General features: G+C 47.9%; 1 protein-coding gene across 1 annotated transcript in view; it reads left to right on the forward strand.

Annotated features, from left to right (window-relative positions):
• LOC119374804 (uncharacterized) overlaps positions 1 to 16,979 on the forward strand; it is a 139,778-nt gene extending 122,799 nt beyond the window's left edge. Inside the window, exon 2 of the mRNA XM_037644987.2 lies at positions 16,316 to 16,979. Within this exon, the coding sequence (XP_037500915.1) occupies positions 16,316 to 16,630 (315 nt within the window). The 3' untranslated portion in view covers positions 16,631 to 16,979. The remainder of the gene's footprint in view (positions 1 to 16,315) is intronic.
• The last annotated feature ends 4,972 nt before the right edge of the window (positions 16,980 to 21,951 follow it).

Raw genomic sequence — 21,951 nt, forward strand, 5'->3', positions numbered from 1 at the left:
GTTTTTGCGTCGACTATCGTCGCCTGAACAAGGTCACGAAGAAGGACGTGTACCCTCTCCCACGAATAGACGACGCCCTAGATCGACTCCACAACGCCAAGTACTTTTCGTCGATGGACCTCAAGACCGGCTACTGGCAAATCGAAGTCGACGAGAGAGACCGAGAAAAGACTGCCTTCATAACACCAGACGGCCTGTTCGAGTTCAAGGTCATGCCCTTTGGTCTTTGCTCGGCGCCCGCGACTTTCCAACGCGTTATGGATACAGTACTGGCCGGCTTGAAGTGGCAGACGTGCCTTGTGTACTTGGACGACGTCGTTGTGTTTTCCTCAAATTTCGACGAACACCTTCGACGCCTTGAAGCTGTACTTCAAGCAATCAAGACCTCCGGACTCACCCTGAAGCCGGAAAAGTGCCGCTTCGCGTACGAGGAGCTCTTGTTTTTGGGTCACGTGATCAGCAAGAATGGTGTTCGCCCGGACCCGCGGAAAACAGCTGCCATCGCTGCTTTCCCGCCACCCACGGATAAGAAGGCCGTACGCCGTTTTCTCGGCTTGTGCGCCTACTACAGACGCTTCGTCAAGGAATTTTCACGAATAGCCCAGCCACTAACGCACCTGACGAAGACCGACGTGCCATTCAAGTGGGAAACGGCGCAAATCAAGGCATTTCAAGAACTTAAACGACGCCTTCAGATGCCTCCAATACTAGCGCATTTCGACGAAGACGCCGATACGGAAATCCACACCGACGCAAGCAGCCTAGGGCTCGGCGCCGTCCTCGTGCAGAAGACTGACGGGCTGGAGAGGGTCATCAGTTATGCTAGCCGGTCGCTATCAAAGGCAGAAATCAACTATTCCACAACGGAAAAGGAGTGCCTGGCCATCATCTGGGCTACATCGAAGTTTCGCCCCTACCTCTACGGCCGGCCCTTCAAAGTTGTGAGCGACCACCACGCCTTGTGTTGGCTAGCTAACTTGAAGGACCCTTCCGGTCGCGTCGCACGGTGGAGCCTACGACTGCAAGAATTCGACATTCACGTCGTTTACAAGTCCGGAAGAAAACACTCTGACGCCGACTGCCTGTCTCGTGCCCCCGTGGACCCGCCGCCGCAAGACGACCAGGATGATGACTGCTTCTTGGGAACCATAAGTGCCGACGACTTCGCTGAACAACAGCGATCCGACCCGGAACTCAGAGGCCTTATGGAATACCTCGAGGGCAAGAACGCCGTCGTTCCGAAAGTGTTCAAGCGAGCACTGGCGTCGTTTTTCTTACGCAACGGCGTTCTCCAAAAGAAGAACTTCTCGCCACATCGAGCCAAGTACCTTCTCGTGGTGCCTCAAGAATTGCGACCAGAAGTCCTCGAGGCCCTGCACGACGACACGACAGCAGGACACCTCGGTGTTTCCCGAACGCTGGGAAGAGTACAGGAAAAGTACTACTGGCCGCGCCTCGCCGCCGACGTCACTCGCTACGTAAGGACATGCCGAGACTGTCAGCGACGCAAGACACCGCCAACAAGACCAGCGGGCTTTCTTCAGCCGATCGAGCCACCTCGGCGACCGTTCCAGCAGATCGGGATGGACCTCCTGGGGCCGTTCCCAACGTCGACTAGCGGTAATAAGTGGATCGTCGTAGCTACCGACTACCTGACCCGCTACGCCGAAACAAGGGCCCTACCTAGAGGCAGTGCTGCCGAGGTAGCGAAGTTCTTTGTTGAAGACATCGTTCTGCGTCATGGCGCCCCAGAGGTCCTCATCACCGACAGAGGTACGGCGTTTACAGCGGAGCTAACTCGGGCGATCTTGAGGTACAGCCAGACAAGCCACCGCCGGACCACTGCCTACCACCCTCAAACCAATGGCCTCACCGAGCGGCTAAATAAGACCATCGCCGACATGCTGGCCATGTACGTTGACGTCGAGCACAGACGTGGGATGCCATCCTTCCGTACGTGACCTTCGCATACAACACGGCCGTCCAAGAAACGACGCAGATGACGCCGTACAAGTTGGTCTACGGAAGGAGCCCGGCGACGACACTCGACGCCATGCTACCGAACGTCACCGACGAAGAAAACCTCGACGCCGCCGCTTACTTACAACGTGCCGAAGAAGCTCGACAGCTCGCCCGCCTGCGCATCAAGACCCAGCAGCACACCGACAGCCGTCGCTACAATCTTCGACGACGCTTCGTGGAGTACCAGCCCGGCGACCGTGTCTGGGTCTGGACGCCAATACGACGACGTGGACTGAGCGAGAAGCTTCTTCGACGATACTTCGGACCGTACAAGGTACTTCGACGTCTCGGTGCACTCGACTACGAGGTTGTCCCCGACGGCATCACGAACTCTCAGAGGCGCCGAGCTCGACCCGAGGTCGTGCATGTGGTGCGCCTTAAACCGTACTATGCTCGTTAACGCACCTGAGGATTCTAATGTTTGTCTGCTTAGTTTTCGTTAGTATTGCATGTATTCATGTTCTGTTTTTTAAGCATCGGGACGATGCTTTTTCAGAGGGGGGGCATTGCCACGTACGTTTCTGATCACTTTTGCTGCATTCGCCCACAAAGGCTGTCGGCAACGCTCAGCGCAAACCGCGCCTCATTCTTCGAGAAGCTTCACGATTGTTGTAGATGATTTTGTTAAGATTGCGCGCAAGACGCGAACGCTCGAGCTCATTCTAGAGATTGCGCAACCACCAGCGATATCGCTGGAAAGTTCGATAGCGCCTGTATAAAAGCCGACGCGCTTGACCGCTTGTCAGTTGATCGACGGACGACGCCCTGTTCGCCGCTATCATTGTACAGCGTGTATTGCTGTAGTGCTAGTTCTCATTTTCTGGCCACAAGTTCGGCCAAATAAACAGTTTCATCCTGCAAACGCCGACTGCTGTCTTCGTCGACGTCACGACCACGTGACAATACTTATTCCAGGCTCCCTGGTCTTCCCCGTATCTGGCAGTACGGTAAAGGCGCTTTTTTTATTTTCTAGACGCTTTAGAGTATTTGTAAATCAGGGCTTGCTTCTGTTGGCGCTAAAACAAGCCCTAGGAATAAATTTATCTGTCAGCACCCTTAGCTTGTCTTTTAAGCATGTCCAGTTTTCTTTATCTGAGTGATCGTAAAAAGTTGCCTCAAATACGGGGAAGAAATTGTGAAGTTCTTCTTTTATTTTTTCATAGTCGCCCTTATCGTAGTCTTAAAATTTTCTTGTCTCGCGTTTTCGCAGGGTGTCTGTACAAATGGCGAGGATAAGGTTATGGTCACTAATTTCTGGAAGGTAATGAATAAAGGATAAGATCTCTGGTTTAGTCGCGAGTATCAAATCAAGAATGCTGGAAGAGTGCGGTATTACGCGAGTTGGCTCAGTTACCAGGAGGGTTAAATTGATGTTAAGGCTGGGTCCGAGCTAGTTGGTACACTGACATTATGAAACCGTTAAGCGCACAAAGACGGGAACAAGAAGACGACACACAGAGCGCTTTGTGTGTCGTCTTCTTGTTCCCGTCTTTGTGCGCTTAACGGTTTCATGATGTCAAGGCGCAAATCAGCAAATTTACGCGCTTCTTTCTGTCCTGAAAGTTCAGCAGAGGTCACGTAATTCTAATCTATTTGGGGAAAGTTAAAGTCCGCGAAGAGAAGTATCTCAGCCTTTGGGTGGACCACTAGCAGATTATTGATGGCAGTACTAAGTTCAAGGTAGAAATCATAGTTAGCATGGGGAGATCTGTAACAGACACCAAGAAGAATTTTGTGTTGGGTTGCATAAACGACTAGCCATAACATATCCAGAACGGACGGGATGTCAATTACTGAGCATGGCAGTTGCCTATCAATTGCGAGAAGCACACCACCACCACGTGTATCAACACGGTCTTTCCGATAAACATTAAAGTTTGGTAAATCGGCAATGACTTCCGCATCACTAATCTGAGAGGTAAGCCATGTTTCAGTTACTGCCAATATATTGCAGCCAATACAACACAAGGTTCGATATTATGTCGCGTTTTGGAAGATAACTGCGTATGTTAGTGTAAAGAACCGACATCATGGTTTTATTTTGAGACGTAATAAGGGGCGTTTCATTTGGTTTGCCACGGCGAGATGGGTGCTATAAAATTTCCCTCACGATACTTGAGGATTTATCGAATATGTATCGATTTGAACCAACAGTGTCTTAAACCGGAGGGAGTAAGGCACTTTATTCTTTTTCGTGAATGCAAGAAAATGCTTCCTAGCGTTACGAACCAGATGAGAGAAGTCTTCCCCAATACTGTAACTAGTGTCTAAGTTTTCGACCATTCCAAATAATCTTGCTCTTAGTTTTGTGAGACGAAAATTTTACAATTCTAGGGCGACAGCTTTGCTGGTTATAACGGCCAAGACGATGGGCATGGTCCACTTCTCCTGCGTCAACGTTTATATGTAGTTTCTCGCGGCAGAGTTCAATGACCAATGATTGGGCCGCGAATAGGATATTTTAGCACTACTGACTTGCAGTACAGTAACTACAGTAATACCAAAATACCGTGGTCGGCACGCAGCCGTTATATGAAACACATCTATCAGCCTCTCAGTCAAGTTACTGTACGCTTCGAGCAACTACAGCCGGTGTCCCCACCTAAACTAGCTACGTGTGGTCCACGACGGTACAGTATTACCGCACTTACCGTACGGTAAACCACCATAATAACGGGTGCAAACGGTCACACCGGCGGCTTCCCGACGTCGGCGGGGCCGACACCACGGCAGCATCGGCTAGCATGCATAGGCCCAATGACGGCTTGCCATCATCGGCTGAATAACGGCAGGCCCATCTTGGACCTGCGCTGGCTATCCCATCTCGGCCCAATGCCGGCTAGCCGACATCGGGCCCACGTGAGTGAAAGTAGCGCGAGAGTGATTTGCCGAAGTTGGGCCGAGATCAGTTCAATGGCGGTGTGCTGCCAGGGTTGAGTTCCTTATTCTTTCGAGGCAATCCACACCATCCGCTATGATTCTTGGCGCACTCTCATCCCTGACTCTGCTTGCGATCATTCTAACAAGGGAAACTCTATCAGCGGCTGTTAGCTTTGGTTGGCTGGCGAACTTTGGACCCAGTTCTAAAGCTTGAGACGCTCGGGACGACAGGTTGACGTTTCCAAGTGTTCGCAGCGGTGTCTTTTTGGAGCAGTTCTTATCACGACTGCGAAGTTGTTTCAGGACAGGTAGGAAGGTTTTGGGTCCCCATTTGCTCCATCGCGTAGCTCGTGAACTTCATCTGTTCAAGGAATGTGCTGGCTGTCGGGCACTTTACGCGTAAAAATTCTTTAAAAAGGCGTATTTATCTCCAGATTTCAGACTTGATTTTCAATACCCTTTTGGCGTGTCCTTCTGAGGGTAGCACTGTGCCAAAAATTTTTAATATTTCTTCCGTGATCATGTTCTTGATACTTCGGGATAACATTCATGCGCTACACTGAGGCCTCGCAATGGTGAGGCTTAATGCATTGGCGTCAAATTGGCGGTAGCGAGTGAGAAACACAAAGAAGGGCTCAGAGAACTAGAAAGGTAACTTAGAATGGTGCTTGCCTGAGTTCGGTGATTGCACATAGCGAGGGGTTCCAGCCAGCTAGCCACTAGCGCAAAACATCGCAAGCGATGTTTTGCGCTAGTGTCTATAAGAGCTGCAACGCATGGCACTTCAGACAGAATGGGAATGATGAGCAGTACATGGATTCTTCTGAGCTTCGCTCTTTCGGCTCCGTTTGGCACCGTGTGGCCTGCAGCCGCTTTGTCGCAACACGAAGTTCAGGAAACGTTCAGCAGCTCCACTTCACCGCCTTAACATTTTTAGCCTCACCAATTCAAATTAACTCACGAAGTTCACAAGGATCCATTCTTTTATCCGAAACAAAAGCCGAACACAACAATAAACAAAGCCACAAGAGCGTTCTAAGCCGCAAACAGGAAGATTAGGCAAATCCATGTACTACCCATCATTCCCATGGTTGCGGATTGATTGCCAGAGATCTCTCTAGTAACATTATAGGAAACTATGCCTACGGTGACGTGTGTGTGTGCCACCACAAAGACTAGTTCTTTTCTTCTAAATTCCTGGACCTTGTCATCACCCTTATTTCTCACCCGGTGTCACACTGTGTTTATTGGTCTCCTGCTTGTTTGGGGTGGGACTTCTAATACCAATATGAAACCCTATTAAGAATGCAGAAAGTGTATTCGTGTTATCCATAACCTCTTGATGTGTGAACACACTTCTAAGCACTTTCGCAGGATCGTATTTTCCATATCAGGAATATGTATGACAAAAATTATCCGAAAAAGTATTTTAGAATTTAAAATTCGTCAGATCCCACGCCTTGTGGGAAACGGTTTCATGGGAAGCAACGAGCGAGTAGTTGTCTATGGTGCATTTTTCGGCTGCGGTTTTTCGGCTGCCAAAGGTGCGAGCTTGCGCAGCTCCTCTCGCACGATGGCTCGGATCGTTTCGCGCAAGTCGTCGGAGCCGATGGCATGAACAGCAGCGCTGTCTTGAAATGTGCGGCGATTGTACTGCCGGGTGCGCATCTCGAGCGTCTTCACGATCGTGGTCGCTTCTGAGACGAATTCCTGGACGGTCTTGGGTGGGTTCCGCATCAGCCCAGCGAAGAGTTCCTGCTTGATTACTTGGGCTCCTTGGGCTGACGAAGAAGGATCGGCGCAGGCTGCACGGGGTCGGTCATCGTCGCTGTGGTCGATGTTGGGATCTGCTGCTGCTGCTTTTTGGGAAGGAGCCCGTGCTCTGGCTGTAGTCCCTTCTGCCTGCGGCTTGTTCGACGATCCGGGCTTTCCTTGCCGTCGTCCTCGTCGCGGCTTGGGCTTGGGTCCGCACCCCGCGGTGGCGTCCAGATCATGAAGCAGCACGTCCACCAGATGTCACGTGGTCGTGACGTCGACGAAGGCAGCAGTCAGCACGTCGGAGATGAAACTCTTTATTTGGCCGAACTTGTGGCCGGGAAACTGAAAGTCAGCAATACACTGATAGCGGCGAACAGAGCGTCGACCGTCGATCAACTGACAAGTGCTGAAGTGCGTCGGCATTTATACATGTGTGACGTCGAATATTGCAGTCTTATCACTGGTGGTCGCGCTAGCTCTAGAATAATCTAGGCTGTTCGCGGTCTGCGCGCAATCTTAACAAAACGATCTAAAACAATCGCGAAGCTTCTCGAAGAATGAGGCGTGGCTTGCGCTGAGCGTTTCTGACAGTCTTTTTGGGTGAAAACCGAAAAAGTGATAATAAGAAACGCAAGTGGCAATATCTGGAAGGCTTCCCAAATTTCGAGTGTTGTATTCTTTGATTTGACCAAAAGTTTTTTGTAACATTGGACGGTACACACACTCTCTTCAATGCATGGAAAGGTTGCCTGTATTCGCCGTCTGGTGGCATGCATAGCGATTCTCTTTGAGCCGTTTATTGAGGCATCTTCCTGATTGTCCAATATATGCCTTGCCACATGTTAGTGGGATAGTATATACGATTCCTATTTCACATTCAACGTATCTATTAGCATGACGTGTTCGGCATTCTTCTTTCTTCGCTTCGGGGTGGTTTGCTTTTTGGCACATTCCTTTTAACTTGACTGGAGCTGAGAATACGACATTCAGCTCGTATTACTATCCCACTAACATGTGGCAGCTTTTTGTCTTTTCTGTCATCAAGCATAAACACAAATTCATAGATTGTAAGGCATTCGTAATCTACCGTATCCCGCTGTCATGTGGGTAATGCTACTCGGATAGACTGGAAGACAAAAAAGCTGGCGCCTGACAGTTTCCTCGCTATATATGCACCCTCAGGCGTGCGGGTGCCAGCCAAACTTTGACCGGACCACCATTTTGGGTCGTCACAAGGATGAAATCAACAACCTCGTCGTAGAAGCCGAGCACATCGACGCTCTTGGTGATGGCTGCGTAAGCAAGCCATCAGTATCATTATCTTCAAAAGAGTTAAGGTTCCTGCGGAAATGCTGACGTCCTGCTACTATGCGGTTATACCCTGTTATGTTGTTGTTAGATAGGTGATTCTCTCGCACTTGTCGGTAGTTATCACCACGTGACCCGTGGTTGCTTAGGGCGGTGCGGGTCTAGAAAAATAAACGTTGTTTCTAGTAGCGCTGCGTGTGTCGCCTTCCTTCTCGTGTCCTTGTGCCAAGTTTGCGCTCCAACCAAAATTCGCCATGACTTACCAACAAGCCCACTTCGCAACTTTTGCTGCTTTTACAGTAGCTTTACAAGATTTTTATTTGTACATTGTAAAGCTGATCGTCCTTGCTGTTTTAAACGTAATCGTTTTTCGGACGTCCTACGAATATTTCATGCTGTAAACGAGATCTTCCTTCCTTCTTTTACTATGATTTAATTTTACGAGAGCATGTATTAAAACTTGTCGAGCGCTTGTTTTATCATATAACTTCGGCATTCTTTGCAAAGTGTCAGAGACGTCAGTCTGTGAAATTGCGATAGCCTCCCTATGCACGTGTCGCACCGAAAAACGCTGTATTGCTGTAGGTTTGCGTGGCTTTTATGTACTGTTCGAAGACTGCTGAATCGAAGACTGCTAAATCTGCACCACCAGTGTGCAACCTTGTTCATCTTTATACCTTTGCTAGTGCCTTTGTCCTCTCCTCATTGAATACTATTCGCATAACTTCTCAGCCTATTGTGTCAATTGCGATGCGCTGGCGCTCATCACATGCGTGTCCCTTCCCCCTCTCTCTCCTCTCCTACGCTGCCCCCCTCTCGCACGCCTGTCGACCGCGTTCCCAGCTCGCCCTGTGAGAATTAACGGCCAGGCTAGAGGGAAGACAAGACGCGCGTAGCGTTCCTCTTCGCGTTCCACGACGCGAGGTCGGTAGCATGCCCAACGAACGCCAACTGAACGCGATCGCGCAAGTGCTCCGGCTTCGCATCGCCTCATGGTCCCATTTAGAGGGAAATGGTGTAATTTTTTTCTGGACCTTGCATGCTCATAACTTTTGTTGAAGCATGTCTTCCAAATTACACATTCCCTTAGGATGACGTCACTGTAGTGGGGCTTCTTCGTCGAGAAACTGCGAACTTGGTTTCTAACGAACTCGGCCGTCTTGTCACCTTGCGCAGCACCATTGAGCACCTTCATAAAACAGGCAATGTCCGTGTTATTTTCATAAAACTGCGCGCGCTCCTCAGCCTCATCCACTTATTTTGAAGGGCCTGCAGTGCTCCTTTTATACGAGCGATCTTCGCTTGGAAGGAGCGCGCTTTTTTAACACGAAAGTGTTCTATGCCGGGGTCCACCAAGACTTCAGTGACGTATTTCCGTCACGCAAATGACGTCGAAAAAATATACACGATCAGATGGCAAAGAAAAAAAGCTACCGTGAACGGGCATCGAACCCACGACCGCTCGGTCCGCAACAACAGATGCCGGGCACGCTATCCACTGCGCCACGGTCACAGGCTCTGGAGGCTTTACCAACGCCCCTTTTATATCTACCACTCTCCCGGTCGGCGGAGTGGTGTTGACCTCTGGGAGTGGTAAGGTAAAGTAATTCGTCATTGTTGTGGCCTCCGCGACTAGCACCTGCAACGCGTTTACGCGTCGGTCCCATTAGGCACGTTTTCAATAGAAGTTTAATTTTGTCAATGCCTAAACACACCGCGAGGTGGCGATCTTTGCCCAACCGTCGTAAGAGCGTCAGCGTCGGCGTCGCTCATTACAACACGCTAATCCACACCAAACATAGCTCTGCGACGCGCGCCTGCCTCACCATTGCTGTAACACTGCGTTCCCCGCTCACGCGCTCACCCCGAGAAAAATCGCGACCGGGCTACCGGGGCGGCGCGACGCGCTTTGCGTTTCCCTCTAGTGCGGCCGTTGTGTTCAATCACATTTTAACATGCTGCGGGATGGCGACCAAGTTCTGCGTCCAATATGCGACGCTCTTCTGGCTATCACACCTTGTTCTTTGATTACGCTTTCACCATTAACTACTATAGCTACCACAAGGGTTTGTTTAATCATTTAACATGGGCGTTAGTCATCGGGATGGAGATGTACCACCAATCATCAAAGTGGGTGCATCCACGTTAAACGGTGCTATAGCTGCGGTGCATACATCAATACATTGTGCAAACTCTCTCATATAAATGTACAGTAAACATTCAGTTACTTCTGTAAGGGCACACTTTATGAATATCTTGGGTACAGCGCAACATCAGAAGGAAAAAAAACGACACACAGGAAAGAGCGCTGACTTTCAACTAGACTTTATTGAAGGTGCTTCGGCCGCTTTTATACATGGTGCAGGTACCGTGCGCATGCTCTATAACACGTGTGATAGTATGTATGATTACGCTAACTAAGAAAAGAATATTCTATATCGGATAAGTGAAGAGAAGGTGTACTAATGCACTGATCCGAGGCCTTCCTGATAAAAAACGCTTCTATAATTTCTCTTTCATGCTTCGTTCTTGCTTTTTTCAGAAACCTTGTCTTATGGAATACAGGACTGCACTTGCATTCCTTGCAATGTATGGCCATATGGCTACCATACCCATTCTTGACGTTGTACGCATGCTGCCTAGCTCGATCATTAAAACATTGCCCTGTTTGACCTATATATAATTTTCCACAGGTTAACGGTATCTCATAGACAACATTTGATTGGCATTCTGTGAAGCTGTGCTCATGACGTATATTACATGCTCGATCATTCTTCTTGCAATTCAGGACACACACTTTTGAAAGCTTGCACGGGGCGGAAAACAACAAATTGATATCATATCTGGTTGCTATTTTCTTTAAGCTGTGAGACACCTTATGTACATAGGGTATGACATGCAATGGTCTTTGATCCTTTTGTTTTCCCTTTGGTCCCGTGTTTTGGCGCTTTACTTTCTGTAGGAGGCTTTCGCAAACGGGTACGACGACGCTGTTGGGGTAGCCAGCAGCTTTTAGTTTATCAATCTGCGTAGTGAGACTAGCCTCAGCCTTGTGCTCACACGACTTATGAAGGGCGGCCTGAATACACGTGGTGGCAATGCCTCTTTTGATTACCTTTGAATGGCCACTGTCAAAAGGGAGGACATTCTTAGCGCTCCTAGGTTGATAGCACCAGCAAGTATGCCTATTGTCAGAGAATGAAATGAGAACGTCTAAATATTGTATGCACTTGTCTTTTGGCAATTCAAATGTGAAATTGAGCCCCCATGAGTGCTCTTTGAAGACATTGAGCACGGCCGTAACTTTATCATTAAAACTCATTTGTCCGCTCTCTTCAACAAGCACAAGGTAGTCGTCAACATAACGATACACTCGGCGTACAGGCACACATGCAAGGCTCGCAGAAATGCGGTTGTCTATTACGGATAAAAAGATGTCACAAGAAGTGGGGCTAGTGATGAACCTATACATATGCCGTTGCGTTGGATTAAGAATTGCCCATCGTGGTTGATGGTTGTCGAACTAAGATAAAATTCTAGGAGCGTGATAAAATTGTCAGAGTTCAAGCCTATAGCGTTCTGAAACTGCGGCTCCTGTTCTTCAAAACACTTCCGCACTGCACAAAGAAGGCCATCACGTGGAACTGAGTAATAAAGGTCCTCAATGTCTATTGAAAATCCCACGACGTTGGAATGGTACCCCATCTGTAGTTCCTGGACCAGTTCAGTGGAGCTTCTTATTAGGAACGGATCTTCAAAAGTCAGCTTTTTCAATTTGTCCTGAAGAAACTGTCCTACATGTTTCTGCCATGACGATCTCTCCGAAACTATCACTCTGAAAGAATGCTCCGGCTTGTGCGTTTTGCAAGAGAAAAGGCCTCCAAGTAGCCTCTTTCAAACTTGCCTACTAGCTTTCTTAGTGCCTCCAAATTCATGTCCTTGGTCAGCTTCAGCGCTTTTCTTTTCTGCTGTTTGGGGTCAAATTTTATGGGCTCGAAATGTTTGCTAATAGCCGTGGCTGCTTTTGCCTGAAATAATTCTTGCGGAAGCACCACGAATCCGCCTTCTTTATCGGCCTGTATCACTTCCAAATTGTTATCTTTCATATAGGTGGCAATCTTCTTCAGCGGCAGTCGTGGGGATTTCTTGTAGTTAGTTATGGCACATTCAACACTCTCCGCTATGAGATGACTTCTTGCATCATCGCTAGCTCTTTGTCCCAAGCTGCGTGCCATGGCTAGCTGCTGGTAAGGTTCCAGTCTTGGTTGAAAACTGTACTTCGGCCCTTTTTCTAACACCTTTTCAACTTCGTTTGGTAACGTTGCTCCACCCAACTTCGTTACTTTGCTCATCGACATGTTTTTGTTTCTATTTTTTGGCAAAAATAGCAGGGTACGTCTCCAAAGGAATTCGGCAGTATTACTTGCTAGGCTTTTGAAGTGACGCAGTCTTGCCTTCTCGTACGGAGGATCCTTTCCTTCAAGAACTAGGACATTAAGCCAATCGTAGTACATCCGAATTTGTCGCCACTTTTCCGATTTTATCACTTTGCAAACTCGCCCAAATCAAGCTCTTGTTGCTGCAAATTTCTTCTACATTGGGCTCTGTTCTGTCTTCTTCGGCTGCCGCAGACCCGGTGCTCACCTGCGTAGACCTGATAGCCGTCACGACATGCCAGTCACGCACCCTGGCCTACTACATGAAGAGGGGGATCGCACCTCCTGAGGTTGGTGCTTTTTTCGGTCTCGTTGAACCTTCTTGGGGTCACGCCAAAAGGATTTGCAAAGTGATAAAATCAGAAAAGTGGCGACAAATTCGGATGTACTACGATTGGCTTAATGTCCTAGTTCTTGAAGGAAAGGATCCTCCGTACGAGAAGGCAAGACTGCGTCACTTCAAAGGCCTAGCAAGTAATACTGCCGAATACCTTTGGAGACGTACCCTGCTATTTTTGCCAAAAAATAGAAACAAAAACATGTCGATGAGCAAAGTAACGAAGTTGGGTGGAGCAACGTTACCAAACGAAGTTGAAAAGGTGTTAGAAAAAGGGCCGAAGTACAGTTTTCAACCAAGACTGGAACCTTACCAGCAGCTAGCCATGGCACGCAGCTTGGGACAAAGAGCTAGCGATGATGCAAGAAGTCATCTCATAGCGGAGAGTGTTGAATGTGCCATAACTAACTACAAGAAATCCCCACGACTGCCGCTGAAGAAGATTGCCACCTATATGAAAGATAACAATTTGGAAGTGATACAGGCCGATAAAGAAGGCGGATTCGTGGTGCTTCCGCAAGAATTATTTCAGGCAAAAGCAGCCACGGCTATTAGCAAACATTTCGAGCCCATAAAATTTGACCCCAAACAGCAGAAAAGAAAAGCGCTGAAGCTGACCAAGGACATGAATTTGGAGGCACTAAGAAAGCTAGTAGGCAAGTCTGAAAGAGGCTACTTGGAGGCCTTTTTCTCTTGCAAAACGCACAAGCCGGAGCATTCTTTCAGAGTGATAGTTTCGGAGAGATCGTCATGGCAGAAACATGTAGGACAGTTTCTTCAGGACAAATTGAAAAAGCTGACTTTTGAAGATCCGTTCCTAATAAGAAGCTCCACTGAACTGGTCCAGGAACTACAGATGGGGTACCATTCCAACGTCGTGGGATTTTCAATAGACATTGAGGACCTTTATTACTCAGTTCCACGTGATGGCCTTCTTAGTGCAGTGCGGAAGTGTTTTGAAGAACAGGAGCCGCAGTTTCAGAACGCTATAGGCTTGAACGCTGACAATTTTATCACGCTCCTAGAATTTTATCTCAGTTCGACAACCATCAACCACGATGGGCAATTCTTAATCCAACGCAACGGCATATGTATAGGTTCATCACTAGCCCCACTTCTTTGTGACATCTTTTTATCCGTAATAGACAACCGCATTTCTGCGAGCCTTGCATGTGTGCCTGTACGCCGAGTGTATCGTTATGTTGACGACTACCTTGTGCTTGTTGAAGAGAGCGGACAAATGAGTTTTAATGATAAAGTTACGGCCGTGCTCAATGTCTTCAAAGAGCACTCATGGGGGCTCAATTTCACATTTGAATTGCCAAAAGACAAGTGCATACAATATTTAGACGTTCTCATTTCATTCTCTGACAATAGGCATACTTGCTGGTGCTATCAACCTAGGAGCGCTAAGAATGTCCTCCCTTTTGACAGTGGCCATTCAAAGGTAATCGAAAGAGGCATTGCCACCACGTGTATTCAGGCCGCCCTTCATAAGTCGTGTGAGCACAAGGCTGAGGCTAGTCTCACTACGCAGATTGATAAACTAAAAGCTGCTGGCTACCCCAACAGCGTCGTCGTACCCGTTTGCGAAAGCCTCCTACAGAAAGTAAAGCGCCAAAACACGGACCAAAGGGAAAACAAAAGGATCAAAGACCATTGCATGTCATACCCTATGTACATAAGGTGTCTCACAGCTTAAAGAAAATAGCAACCAGATATGATATCAATTTGTTGTTTTCCGCCCCGTGCAAGCTTTCAAAAGTGTGTGTCCTGAATTGCAAGAAGAATGATCGAGCATGTAATATACGTCATGAGCACAGCTTCACAGAATGCCAATCAAATGTTGTCTATGAGATACCGTTAACCTGTGGAAAATTATATATAGGTCAAACAGGGCAATGTTTTAATGATCGAGCTAGGCAGCATGCGTACAACGTCAAGAATGGGTATGGTAGCCATATGGCCATACATTGCAAGGAATGCAAGTGCAGTCCTGTATTCCATAAGACAAGGTTTCTGAAAAAAGCAAGAACGAAGCATGAAAGAGAAATTATAGAAGCGTTTTTTATCAGGAAGGCCTCGGATCAGTGCATTAGTACACCTTCTCTTCACTTATCCGATATAGAATATTCTTTTCTTAGCGTAATCATACATACTATCACACGTGTTATAGAGCATGCGCACGGTACCTGCACCATGTATAAAAGCGGCCGAAGCACCTTCAATAAAGTCTAGTTGAAAGTCAGCGCTCTTTCCTGTGTGTCGTTTTTTTTCCTTCTGATGTTGCGCTGTACCCAAGATATTCAGCATGAACCAACTCGCCCAAATCAAGCTCTTGTTGTGGCACACTTTACTTTCGTGTTATTCCGATTCCTATGACGGAGGGATCAGCCATCTTTTTAGCTCCTTCTGTCAGTTTAACCAGGTCGAATGTAGTTTGACATGATGCATCTGAAAATGATGCTATTCCACACACGTTTCATTCCCTAGTTCAAAGTTGTTGGGCGTCGTGGCTTCAGTGCTGTCACTTCACGAGCCGTTTTGGCTAATGACAAAACGGGTATTTTGAAGCAGCATTGCCCGAGCACTCGGCACGCGACTGCGCATTATCGGCTTCTATTTCGGAGCGTGGCCGCTTCTTCCTCGGAGGAGCCGTGCTCCTCGTGCTCATGTAGCTTGGATAACCGGGGAACACTGTCGGCACAGCCGTTGGCAAAAGTATCCTCAACTTCTCGGTCTTCTTGTAGTCCTGCTCCGTAAAATGCAAGGCGCACACCAGGGACCTGTCATGAGGATGCCATACTGTTCCCTTCCCGCCGGGTTCTTCACGGGAAATGTTTCGCAGCCATGCTGCCCTGCGTTGTGCGTTACTGGGAAACTCGTGGTAGCGTATTTTCGGGTCCTTCGATGCATTCGTGGAACACAACGGCACACAACAGTTACGCGGCATTTTGCCTAACGTATAAAATATCACAAATGCGCAAACTGTCTTGAGTGACACTCAGTGCGAGCGATTCATGTGGAGAAAAACAACCACTACCTCGACCTACTCGCTGAAGGCGCGCTCCTTCCCGCCCGCGCGTCGCGTGGAGCTCTCCCAACTACTGGCGCCCTCCTAGCGAAATGCGGCGACAACTGTCAATTCCGCTTCCCCGCTCTCGCCCATCGCCTGCGCCGCGACGCGGCAGGCTGCACCATGTGTTTTTCATCGAGCGGCCGTGCCTGTACTTTGTATTAAGTAAATTTCGCAATCGCCCCCCCCCCCGTAATGCCTCTGAAGGCGCTGTGGGTATTTGATAAATAAATAAATAAATAAATAAATATTGGTCAGTCTCTTTGTCTTACAATTCGTACTGTCACTTTCTAAATTTTACATATATTTCAACAGGTAAAGCTGAGTTGGCCACGACTTTCCCCTTAAGACAATGCCATATACGGCGAAGCGGCATAAGTGACTTTATTTCAGCGGCTGATTTCAGTAGCGGCATATTGATCATGTAACCTGCAGCAACTTGTTAATGCACTGCCCCTTTTCATGGTATCTTAATACCATCCACCAATACTCTTGCAGTCATCACTGTCCCTCACGCTGCTCATGGCTTCCATCGGTCTTCTGGCAGCGTCGGTAGTCCCCTGGTGGTCAGAACAGGCATTGCTCGTGGTACCACCCGTGCAGCGCCGTTCACCGCCGGCGTTGGACCTGCAGACAGCGCTTCTCGCCGCTATGCCTCCCGGTGACCTGTGCCCGTCCCACGCCGGTGTTCGCGACCTCTGCCAGCAGTGCGCCAAGGTCACCAAGGACCCCAAGGCGTTCCGCATGTGCTGCAGTAACACGCGTGAAGCACGTACCTGGTGTGCTAGCTTTCTCGACTTCGGTCTTAACTGAGCATGCGCCTCCTGCATCTAGTGCTGACGATCCTCACCGACCGTGATGCCAAGTAATAGCGCGCTGCTGCCATTGCGTTGTTTATTTACGATGCTTCGATGAATCGTACAAAACATTCGCTATTTTATCAGCTTTTCTTCGCTTCATTACCTGGCTGTTTTGTATACTGCAAGTATCAAGATCAACCTTCTATCTATCTTCATGTGTATCTTGTTTTTGTGCCCTTCACGCCACCATGATTTCCTGATATTACTACTCTCTTTCCTAAGGAAGCCTTCTGCGGCCTTAACTATTTTCCTACTCCCCCTGCTTTATGGAACATAATAAAAAGCCTCTCAACAGGTTCATCTCCTCGCCTTTCTCTAGTGTGTCTTTCTCATTGCCGCAGGCAGCACCAAATGATAATATGTATATTGACTGATATCCCTACTTAAAGGGACCGACAACTGCCCAGAACACGAAATGAGATGACTGCACTGATGGAAAGATTGTCCGTCGCATTGACTCAAACCAACCCTGTTTATCTCGTGAGAGGTGGATTTATATTTTTATTTCTTCGTTGAAAGTCGCGAAAAATGACCTTTGGCGCCTCTGGCGGCGAAATCATACACGGTCCGATGAAGCCGGTCACGTGACCATTGATTGGTGTATGCGTTCGATGACTCTTCTGTTAGTACTGAAATATTGTTCATTTCTTTATATTAAAAGATATTACTCCATAAAAATCACAGCATATCCACGGGGTGAATGATGATGAGTGGGGCGAAGCTACGGAGGGAATCATCTGTAAACCGTGAAACTCTTCCGTGAAATGCGCCCAGTACATAATATAAAGCGTGTGAAACATCGTGTATATATTAAACATCAAACTTTTATTGTACTGTTGGTTTACGTGGTCCCTTCATTATCACTTGTGATCGGTGAAATGCAAGGAAAAAGTCCGCTCCCGAGCGAAAGAGCGCCAAGAGCGACTGCATTCCCCGCTCGCCCTGTGCGAATTAAAGGCAAGGCTAGAGGGAAGACAGGACGCGCGTTCCACGACGCGAGGTCGGTAGCATGCCCAACGAAAGCCAACGGAACGCGATCGTGCAAGTGCTCCGGCTTCGCATCGCCTCATGGTTCCATTTAGCGTCCCAAAACCAAACATATTGCTCAAAGTGTGCCTTGCGTTTTTCGTAGAAATAATTTCTTTATCATGTACATTAAGACGAAAAGTTGAAAGCTCACTAGAGTGTATCGCCCGCAAAGTATGTCTTTTAGTGTGATTTAACTCTCGTACGGCAGGGTCCTCGCGCCGTTGCCGGTCCACCTCGCCCGTTGACGATCGGGCGAGGTGGCTACATAGAACTGCTACTACTACACTTTAAGAAAAACATCTGGCGTTCTTTCGTTCTGCTTTTACAAAACATCTGGCGTCTTTCGTTGGTTTATTTCATCAATCAACGGCGTTTTGAACAAAATTTTTATTGTTTAATCACGCACAGGAGAAATCTCACCAGGCACTACTTTGGAGGTAAACAATGGCTGCTAATGGCAATGAGAGACAGAAGAAGTCGGCTTTTAGCTAACACTTACACTTCTACTTCTACTAACGTTTCCTACTGGAACATGCCAATGGCTGCTAATGGGGAATGAGAGACAGAAGAATTGGGCTTTTAGTTAACGCGCACGCTGCGAATTTTTTATTGTTCAACAACGCACAGGAGAAATCTCCCACCGGCACCACCTTGGAGGTCAAAGCGTAAGACTTGTTACTCACTACTACGACCACGACGACTACGAGGGACGAACGGGTGCCGCCTTAAGGAGCTTCGCCCCTAATACATATAGGCCTGCGTTAGTTGTATGCAACAAAGTGGCGCTGCCTTCGCTTGGCGTAATGATCCCATGCCGCGACAAGCCATCCATGACACAGGCGCAGGCAACCTTGGTCGCAGGCGCACACAACGCTGTACAAATATCGAGAAGGTGTATAAAGCCACATCATATCATTGTAACAGCTTGCTATTTTCAAAAATGGTTGGAAAGCTCAAAATAAAGGTGGTTAAGCATAGCTACAGTAACTCCTGCGAAAGCAGAACAACGACAGCTTTCACAAGGGCTAGCGGCATTGCTATCAATTCTCAGCGTTGCTGGAGCAAGCCTTCGTGCGTGTTTGAAGCCTTTCAGATCGAAAAATACTGCTTATAAAATAACTACGTGCTTTTAGGATAAACCACTGCAGCTACAACCGCTACGAAGAGTAAGCTTCCTGTCGCACCGTAAAAAACTGGGTCGAGAAAAATCAGTTGTCGGTCCCTTTAAACTGCGCGAAAAAGCAAGAAAACACAGAGAACAACACGCTTGCTTGTGTCTTGGTCTTTTGGCGCAGTTTAAGTACGTATAACAGCAATTAACCAACTAGCCCACCACAGCATATTACTGGACTGATATCCGTGTGTTTCATTTATAGAGCAACAGTAACGAAAGGTGGGCCAGTTGGTAATTCATACTTTTTCAGCTTACTGGGAGCGCGAATACACACAACAGACGAAGGAAGAACCACAGAACAGGAGCGCTCGCGTTCTGGGGTTCTTCCTTCGTCTGTAGTGTGTATCCGCGCTCCCAGTAAGCTGAAAAAGTATCATTTATTAGAGCTCCGAAACACGTTATTGTCCACATAAACGCTTTTCCTACTAGTTTTCACGTGATTCCTACAGCTAATAATAGTTATGAAGGTGAATAGCTTCATAGGTGAATAGCTTCAGCCTTTATAAAACCTCACGGATAACTTTCGCCCGAGGTATAATACATCCTTGCAATACTTCAAATGCTCCCGTTGAATATCATGTCTATTCGATAAATTCGACGAGGCGTAGTAAGAGCCACTGCGGCATTCACATGCAACAATTCATTGCTTTGAGGCTGAGCGTGATGGCTGAGGCGTCAGGAAAAGTATAGTAAGGTAGCATCGTGGAGCGCGCCGATAACCTGACTGTCCACGGCGGAGTCCCGGAAGCGAGAGAGAGCGTCCCGGCTCTCGCTTGGGCTTGGCATTGCGTTGGCGTAACGGCGCCGGGGGTGGCGCTAGTGATCAGCTGGGCACATGCGGGCGCTCACATTGCCGGCAAGGGACGTCCTTACATGCTGTCGGTGTTTGGTGCAACGAGACAATGCGTCTTCACAGCCGTAAAATGGCCTTTCCCATCCGTCCTCCTCCTGTCATTCTAAAAACACAGGGCGTGCAAACACGGACACAAGAAAGAAGTCACGACACCACAAGAAGTCATGCCTTGTCTTTTTAGAATGAATACTTACTAACTAGGTCAGCTCTCAGTTATTCTAGCTCTTTCGGTCATTTCACTAACAACTTGCTCGACTGTATGTTCTGAAGATATTTCTGATATGGTCCTGTTCCTAGAAGCACTTGTCCTTCAAGAACTGCGTTTCAATTGTTTGCTCACTTACAAATGAAGCGCTTTACAGGAAAACCAGAAAAATCAGCGCTAATGAAACGAGCATTTTGCATATTGAATAGACGTTTAACTATTTAAACAGCTTTGAACCATAGCTAATATCTGCCTGCTCCGATACTAAACTACACGCGCAGACACTTCATGTCATGTGGACACGAGGTGCGCATTATATTCTGACCAGAGTGGACCGATCACGAAGAACGTGCAATACTGAATAGGGAAAAAGAAACATTGTGGCTTGCACAGATGCGGACGCTACTAAAGGGAACGACACCGACAAGAGCTGTCTTTGAAATAAAAAAATTCTTGCACACGAATAAGAAGAGGAAGACACTTTATTTCAGGGAAGGGGGTAAAAGAGAATTCAAGAGCTAATAGGGTGGTGCCGTAGGTCCAGGGCTCCAGTTGCTTTCGCCGCCCGGCAGACCTTATCTATTAGCGCGAATTGTGCGAACATGCTGGGGAAAAACTATCAAAAGAAACGTTAAAACCTGTTATAACTTCCTGGCATTGTTGCACGTGCATGGAATGACCTTTTTGTTCTGCGACAGGCGCATACAAACGAGCCTTCAGGGCGGCTTCAGTGATTTAGCGAGTGCGTTGGTCTAGATGTCTGCCGATGATGGTGGTTTCTTAGAACAGAGCGGTGTACCCACTGGTTCGAAGAAATCACGATCGTCGGCAGACACCAAGAACAACGCACTCGCGAAATCATTGAAGATGTAGAATTTCCTAATAATACATAAAATGGAAAGCTGGCACTAGTGTATACGGGAGCTTCAACGCATAGCGCTTCCGCCAGCATGGGAATGATGGTCTAATAAATATTTTTGCTAGCTAGTTGGTGCATAGTTAAATATAGCAAAGCAGCGCAACACAGGACAAACACGCAGACCAGCGATGGCGCTTGTACTTTTTCCCTCGTATGCGTGTCTATTCCGTGTTGCGCCGCTTTCCTATTGGCCGCGAAGAGTTAGGGAGTCGCCCTCTATCGGACGCGCCTCGATTGTGTGCTAGCAGGATACCGCCGGCCCGCTCCCCATAGGTTTTGCTTTCGGCGCTCTACAAAAACACCCCGCGGAAGCCCTCCAGGGCATTTGCGTAAGTACTTTCGAAAGGAACTGTGTTCTTTACTGTCAAAATGATCATTTTCGACGAACTGAAAGCACAAGATAGTCTACAGTCGCTGTCTCTTTACAGAAAACCGAGCACCCGCTTCACGCGGTCGCCGCGTTGGGGTAAACGTTGGGGTAAACGTTGGGGAACCCTGAACCGACCTCTTGCGTGAAACGTAGTCACTCGCTGAGTGCAAACGATGTGAAATATCTCGTTAGGGTAGACTGCCTGTATAACCAACGGAGCATAGCAGAAAGAAGCCTCAAGCCAGCGATCGCACGGGTTTGCGACTACTGACGGTGCCTCTGCATGTATGAGCGTCTGCTTGTATGTTCGATATTGATGGTTTAGGTTTTGCTACCAGCGCGTTTTGGCACCGCGCTGTGAACTTTAGGCCGCAAAATATGAGAATTTGTGAGTACACAAACAACTACTGTTGCGCGGACGCTATCAGAGCAGTTCAAAAACAATTTCATTACAACTACGCCTTCGGTGCGCATGGCAACTTTGTGATGTGCCGTCCCGACGATTCAGTGCTTTTCTTTTGCCGTCTAAATTCGTGTACGTTTCAATGTCATTTGACAAGTTGTCCCGTACTGCGTATTGATCGGTCTTCTCAGCGGGCAAATGACGCTGTCATTTGCCCGCTGAGAAGACCGTTTGTTTCTTTATCCAGTGCATTCGTTTCGTGTCAAAACATGAGCAAATGCGACGCCTTTTTTAATGCTCCTTAATTATAGATCCCTTTGC

Source organism: Rhipicephalus sanguineus, chromosome 11, assembly GCF_013339695.2.
Source record: "Rhipicephalus sanguineus isolate Rsan-2018 chromosome 11, BIME_Rsan_1.4, whole genome shotgun sequence".
NCBI classification, from domain to species: Eukaryota; Metazoa; Arthropoda; class Arachnida; order Ixodida; family Ixodidae; genus Rhipicephalus; species Rhipicephalus sanguineus.